The sequence below is a fragment of the Oreochromis aureus genome, linkage group 3 (genome assembly GCF_013358895.1).
Source record: "Oreochromis aureus strain Israel breed Guangdong linkage group 3, ZZ_aureus, whole genome shotgun sequence".
Classification (NCBI taxonomy): Eukaryota; Metazoa; Chordata; class Actinopteri; order Cichliformes; family Cichlidae; genus Oreochromis; species Oreochromis aureus.
In genome coordinates this window covers 43,293,638-43,301,185 of record NC_052944.1, presented here as the reverse complement: position 1 = coordinate 43,301,185, position 7,548 = coordinate 43,293,638, and the positions used below count along the sequence as shown (strand labels likewise).

General features: G+C 39.0%; 1 protein-coding gene across 1 annotated transcript; it reads left to right on the top strand.

Annotated features, from left to right (window-relative positions):
- The first annotated feature begins 273 nt into the window (after nt 1-273).
- On the top strand, nt 274-4,396 carry LOC116310880 (polymeric immunoglobulin receptor-like). Its single transcript, XM_031727807.2, has 5 exons — nt 274-383; nt 512-847; nt 1,344-1,664; nt 2,571-2,836; nt 3,245-4,396. Exons 1-5 carry the CDS (start codon nt 344-346, stop codon nt 3,326-3,328), a joined length of 1,047 nt encoding a protein of 348 aa, XP_031583667.2. The 5' UTR covers nt 274-343; the 3' UTR covers nt 3,329-4,396.
- The last annotated feature ends 3,152 nt before the right edge of the window (nt 4,397-7,548 follow it).

The following is a 7,548-nucleotide window of genomic DNA, read 5'->3' as shown; positions in this document are numbered from 1 at the left end:
GATCATAAAGCTGCATCAGCAGTATTTCAAAGTCACAAAGTCAAATTTAATCTGAAACTTTGTTCATTCACAATCACGACATCAAAGATGTTTCATGATGAACAAACTGCATACAGGTAGATTAAGATTAGATTATGCTGATGTTTGTACACATATACATTGTATCATCACATCGCTATCCTCATTAGCATGTTTTGGGTGTAGCTGAACAAACATTAGGAAGTGAAAAAAGGGAACAACTAACTAAGCAGTTTTCTTATAATCTGACAGACACAGACGGAGTGAAGTGTCAGACGCTGTTCTTCTGAAGTTTAACAACTTTTCTCTCAGGATCAAAACCAAAATGAAAATCCTCCATTTTCTCTTCTTTGTTTTCTTGTCAGGTGAGGACTGAATACCTCATTGTTTCGTTCATGCTGCTCTTTATTTTTTTATTTTTTTAAGGGAACTTTATAAAATGCACATATTCGCATTTGATATTCATCTTGCTGCTATTGTTATTATCTGACAGATGCAGCTGTGCTCGTCAAGGCAAAGCTCAATATTTGGTCTGCAGCTGAAGGAGGAAATGCTACACTTAACTGCTACTTAACTTTGCCTGGAAGCACAAAGTTCTTCTGTAAGGAAAAATGTGAGCGAGCAGAAGATATCCTCATTAAAACAGATGGAATCACAGCTCAGAGTGGGAGATACAGCATTAAATATAAAGATGGATCTTCAGGAAGAGGAATTGTGTCTTTGACCTTCACACACATGATCAAGTCTGACTCAGGAATGTACAGGTGTGGTTTGGGAAAATCTTCTGCTCCGGATTCATACTCAGACTTTGAGGTCAGAGTTTCAAATGGTGAGTTTGTACTAAAAGTCACTTCAGCCAAAGTGTAGAGTGTGTTTCGTTGCCTGTGTTTTAGCCTAAGTACTTGCACCTACAAGCATGACATTATCATCATCAGATGTGTCTTGGTTTTAACAGCAAACCCCTTCAAGTTAACATCTCTGATCAAGAATAATAGAAGCAAGAAGTTTGCTCTGTTTGCAACAATTGAATAGTGGCTAAACATTTGATATTATGGGAAAATTAAAATATAGCAGATGAAAGGTCACCCATCTGTACTTCAAAATCTTCATTATGTGAATGTAAAACGTTGAATGGCTTCATTAAATATGCTAATGTTATTGTAGAGTAGTAACTGATCCTGCAGGGGGTCAGATTTGTGTTTTTGAGATGTTCACTGATTTTATATACAAATCAGAATATCAATAATGATGCTTACATGCTACAGGAAATGTGACACAACAGCTTACAGGAAGTTCAGACTAATTCATGTTCTTCTATTTCACAGATCTGGATAAAAACTCTGGTTTTACTCGCACAGAAACTGAGGGAGAAACAGTCACATTGGGATGTGTTGATAGTCCATCTGGACAGAGGAAGTTCTTTTGTAAAAATCAGTGTAAGAATGAAGGGGAGATCCTCATTGACACAAACACCAACAAAGCTGTGAATGGCAGATACAGCATTGAATACACAGCAGGATCTACATTTGGACTGTATGCAACCATCACACAGCTGACCAAGTCAGACACAGGAGGATACAGGTGTGGTTATGGAAACCCTCTCTCTCCAGATTCATACCACAGTGGCAGTCTTGTTGTCATTGATGGTAAGAAATATGTGATTAAAAAACAAAACAAAAAACAATAGCATGCTTTGTTATTCAGTAGGATAAAACTGGATAAAAACTGAGGACTCCTGTTAGTCACTGTCAGGGTCTGGGGCTATTGTTTCTTTTCAGTGTGTCTGTGAGAGACAGAAATGCCTTATCTTTTGTTATTTTGAATAACACCTTAATTTATTTAAGTTCTAATGAGTTGCCTGTATTCTGCAGGACATCCTGAGCAGGAGATGTATGACTCATAATTGTATGAATGAACTTTTGGCAAAAGTGCAGAAAAATCCTTATGTTTATTTCTTGATTTTCTGTTTTTGTTTTTGTTTTGTTTTTTTTTTGGGCGGGGGGGCTATGTGCTCTGCGCTCATGTGTTATGGCATTGTGTTCAACTGACAGACAAAACCTGCTTTGCAAGTGTCTCAAATGTGGCTTGAAAAAATTATCAATCCAACAGAAATTAAAAAAATCACAACATTATCAATTCTAGCCTAAAAGCATGATGGTGTTATATTCTGAACAGAATTTGAAATTTTTAATAGTTAAGCTACGGTTGATTGCTACTTGTATATTTAATGTAGAAGACACTGCAGAATGTAATATTTTTTAAGGAAAACAACATAATCATGTGCAGAACAACCATCTGTGATACCAACATCCAAACTCACGTTTTCAGTGTGCACTCAAATTTTCCACTTTACGTTTTTGAAGAGTCTGAGTTCATCAGGTGACGTGGATTGATTACGAGATCAACTGATTTGATAAAACTGAGTCTGGACATGGCTTTCTGGTCTCCTTTAAAGATTTCATTATAATGTTAATGCTGCATTTTGTGTTTGATAAATGTTTGTATTTTCCAGTGTCACTACTGATTCTTTTTAATTTGTGTATTGTTCACAGGTTCAAATCCACCTACTTCGACACCACAAGCAACAACTAAAACAACACAAACACCACCAACAACAACAGCAGAGAGTCAGAGTTTCACTCCAAAGATTTCTACGTCTTCATCAGATTGCCCTGACTCCTCCTTGGGTCTGGTTGTGTGTGTCTCTCTGATTGGTGTTTTACTGATGGCTGTTTTCATCCTGCTCCTCTACATTTATAAGACAAGGAGGAACACTGCACTGAACACCAGAGAAAATGCAGGCGACAAAAACATGGAGGTGAGTTTCTGTCACTTATTTACTTTCTGTTTATACAGGTTTACGTGACCACTGAAACCTGACGATTCATCCAGTCAGTGTGATGTTCACAATGAAGTGTAGTGAAAAAGAAACATTTTCCACTGAATGACAGACAAAGTGACATAAACATGTTCTATTCTTGTTGTAGTTCTTCTTATTCTTATTATGTTGGCTTTTCTGCATGTGCATGTTTTACTTCCCAGACAAAACATCAAGTCACCAACATTTTAAAGGTGTCATATCTAAATATGTGAAAGCACATTTAGTCCTGTCAGTATTCTGTTCTGAAGCAAAACTGCTGTACTTCTCATTTTTTACAGCATGAAACTGATAATGCATAATGTTTTTGAAACCTCAGCTTTTATGTTGTTGATGTTTTATTTTCAGTTGTCTGGCACATATGAGAACTGGGGTCCAACCTCCCAACATAAAGGCAGTAAGGACCAGGATCACGTCTACTCTGCTTTGTAAAAAGCAGAAGTCTGAAAATGCTAAAATGCTAATGTTCTGATGCTTTTTTTTTCTTTTTGGGCAAGTTTAAGATCTTATATAATTTGCTTTACACATGCATGTATACATATAAACATATATATGAATTGAGCTTATTTTTTACAGTTACTTTCTCTATACGTATTCTTGACTTCTTTCTTTATCCATAAGTCTGACTGAATGAAACATTCATGAACCACATTTAATAATAATGCAAAGTCTGTAAGTGTACTAAGATTTGTTATTGCTGGAGATCAGGAAGAGTCCATTATGTTTTCCATTTTTATTGGCATATTTAGCATGGTAGCAAAAAAGCTTCAGTATATAACCTTAGCTTTGTAACACTGAGAACATGCTTATTACGCTGCATTATAAACAATCGAAAGAGATCGGTGGAAATATGTTTTATTGGCAGAAACAGAAAACCAGAAGCTTTTTTCTAACATGCAATAAATTGTTCAAAAGTTTACACAAAAGAACACAAGAGGAATATCGTCTGGACATCACAGATTCTGTACAGCAGCGGTCTGTGGAACTGTAGATAGTATTATATTGCTAACAGGCCCCTGTGTAACTGCAGCAGCAAATGATTATAACAAAAACAGCATTACAGGAAAAGGTGCAGAAGTAGCATTACATGAGAGAGTGCAAAAGTGGAACACTAACTGCCATCTAACACATCTTGATAAGTATAGATCAAAAAGCAGAACTAGGAAGAGAGCTTGACGCACTTAGACACCCCACAAACTCACGCTCATAGAAAATGAGGCAATGGCAGAGAAGAGACAGAGTGGATGTGCAGAACCATAAAAGGAGAGATGAATTGATGTGTAAGACCATAAAAGGAAAAGATAAGAATTTCAAAGGACGAGGGAGATGTTTTGTTTGAAACTGAATGAATGGTGCATGAACGCAGAGTACTGAATGAGGAACTACAAAGAAGTATAAATGTAACAAACTGAGGGAGCGCCCCTCGGATCAGCAGGAGGCTTTTGCGCTGTGTACATCCCCCGTGTACATGGAAGATTAAAGAAGCTGCTGAACTGAAAAGTCTGTCTTGAGTCTTGTGTTTTGTTTTTTTTATCAGGACAGAATCTAAATATCGGGGTGACAGCTGGTCGCCAACAGGTTCCCAAGTCGTTTGGTACCGGGCTGCGAGAGTTGAGGCTCGGGTGTGGAATTTATGGTTTTCAGGGTTTTTATCGTTAACTCGGTTTCCCTGGGTCTTTTCCCATGTTGTAGTTGTGTCTTATTTTGAAAGAAATATTTACACGTTACCATAGTGACCGGAGAGCATTAAGGGGCAGAGAGGAGGATGGTACTCTCAATGCTGTTGGCACATTTTCAGGAGGACGCTGCTAATAAAGTTATACAATTGTTACACAATATAATAATCAATGTGAATTCACGTTTTTTTATTATATTTACAAAATGCCACCGTTTTTGTCTTGGTCGTATCATTTTATTTTGTTGTATTTTTCTGTGACACCTTAAAGGCCGCTCCGTATCTGACATTAAACTGATCTGTGGTGCAAACAAGGTTGGGGACCGCTGCCGTACAGCATGAGGGTTAATAAAACTGTGCTCATATGAATATGATGTGTAAATTGATTTATTCTTGTACCTCCACGCCACAGTGGCCCAATTGTTCACCCCAGTGAAGAGGTGATCGTTTTCTCCTCGTTTTAATAAATTGAGCCGTTTGGTCTTTGTTCCCTACAAGATATCACAAAAAGGTTAATTCGCAAAAATCAAAATTATCAGACAAAAATTCTCCTGTATGGGCCGCAATGAATCCTGGGATATGGTAGGACACGAAGGATACACCGGACCGATCCTTCAAATTTGGGGAAATGGACGCATTTGTTGCCACATTTGGAGGACTCTATGAATTTGGACAGCCTACGTCGCGTCACTGTGACGTCATTGCCTCCAAATACGGCATGTGAAGCATCCTTCCCCTGAATTTGGACACAGCCACTGTGAGAGGAGACAAAGGGGAAGAGTCATCAACACAAGAGGTCAAAGGTCAGTCAGTGCAGCTAGAAGAAGAAAAATCTGTTAAATTAGATTTCAACGAATTTTTGAAACATTTTTATAGTTACAGAGGTTTTTTATTCTCTAGAGGGAAAAACAAGATTTGTTTCATGTGAATGTTCAGAAAATATTCAAGGAAAATATCATCAAATTAAGGCAGCACGATTTTCAATATAGTTTCAAAGATAAAACAGACATTATGAAAGTTCGACCTTGAAGAAGAGGTCAGAGGTCTAAAGTAATATGATATTTAGAATATATAAATACATATTTGCTGTCTATACAAACAACGGAAGTAAGAAACAGTTATATTTTTATATTATTTATTAGTATTATTATTATTTATTTATTTATATTATTTTTGCCGCAGTTGCCATGTATGTCAGATTGCAGGTAAACCTAATCAGGTCATACCCCCAGCTCCGTTGTGTCCCATTCCTGTAGTGGATCAGCCATTTGACCATGTCATAGTAGATTGTGTGGGTCCACTACCTAGAACAAAATCAGGAAAGCAATACCTTCTCACGATCATGTGTGCAGCTACCCGTTTCCCCGAGGCTGTCCCATTACATAAGGTTACAGCAAAATCAGTTGTTAAGGCGTTGACAACATTCTTTTCAGTGTTTGGCCTGCCAAAGGTCATACAGACTGACCAGGGCTCAAACTTTCAGTCTAGGTTATTCAAACAAGTGGCTAGCACTCTTGGTGTCAAGCATGTCGTGTCCTCTGCTTATCATCCTGAATTGCAAGGTGCATTAGAGCGGTGGCATCAGACCTTAAAGGCGATGCTATGCAAATACTGCCTAAAGTCTGAAAAGAGCTGGGATGAGGGAGTTCCATTTGTGTTATTTGCTGCCCGTGACGCTGTTCAGGAGTCACTTGGTTTTAGTCCTTCTGAGCTGGTATTTGGCCATAGGCCACGTGGACCCCTCAAAGCTCTGAAAGAGGCATTTTTGAGCCCACACAGAGTGTCCAAAGTAAATGTAAGTAGGTATGTAAAACACTTCCGTGCGCGTTTGAACCAAGCCAACGCTCTGGCTAAACAGCACCTTGCCATTTCACAGGGAAAGATGAAACACCATTATGATAAGGCTTCTGTTAAAAGAACCTTTCAGGTGGGTGACCGGGCTCTTGTGCTCTTGCCTGTTCCAGGCTCAGCCTTGTCTGCTAGGTATAGCGGCCCCTTTAAAGTCTGTGAAAAGAGAGGGGAGACTGATTATGTAATTTGCACTCCCGACCGCAGACGCAAAACACACGTCTGCCACATAAACATGTTGAAAGTATACCATCCTCGGTTAACACCAGAGCCTGCTGGGTTCTGTGCTCCTTTTGTAGCCTCAAGTCACCTAGAGGAAGGAGGGGTGGACGAGGTCGATGGTTTAAAACTAAGTTATCCCACCTGTTCTAGACCCCGTCTGTCTAACTCAGAAATGCTGAAAGCATTACTGAGCTTGCTCGAGCATCTGTCTTCAGAGCAGCAAGAAGACATAACTGTCTTGATTTATGAATACACCTGTTTATTCGGGGATGTGCCAACTCGCACTACAGTGCTAGAGCATGATATTGATGTCCAGGGAGCTAAACCTATTAAGCAGCATCCTTATCGAGCCAGCCCCAATAAACGCTTGCTCATGAGACAGGAGGCTGACTATTTGCTACAACATGGTTTAGCGAAGCCCAGTCAAAGCCCCTGGAGCTCACCTTGTACAGTGGAGTCTAAGCCAGATGGCTCGCCCCGTTTTACTACAGACTTCCGGAAGGTGAACTCTGTGACTGTGACTGACTCATATCCTCTCCCAAGAATTGAGGATTGTGTGGACAGTATTGGGACTGCTCAGTATGTCACTAAATTAGATCTTTTTAAAGGTTACTGGCAGGTCCCTTTACAGTTTTTTCTGAATGCTTAAACCCTAACTGTGATTCTTATAGCACAATTTCTAAAACTATTAATACTTATAGCAAAACCACTCACTGAGTTTGCAAAACTAAAAGCACAAACACTGCTTTGCACTCAGTTTGCCATTTTGTAACACACACTTTGCAGAACTGTAAACACAACTCACTGCTTACACTCAATTACCAAATTTCCAACACACTCCTAGCAAAATTATACACATGTATGGCTATCATTAACACTATTTTGCCAACTGTCTGGCACACTTTCA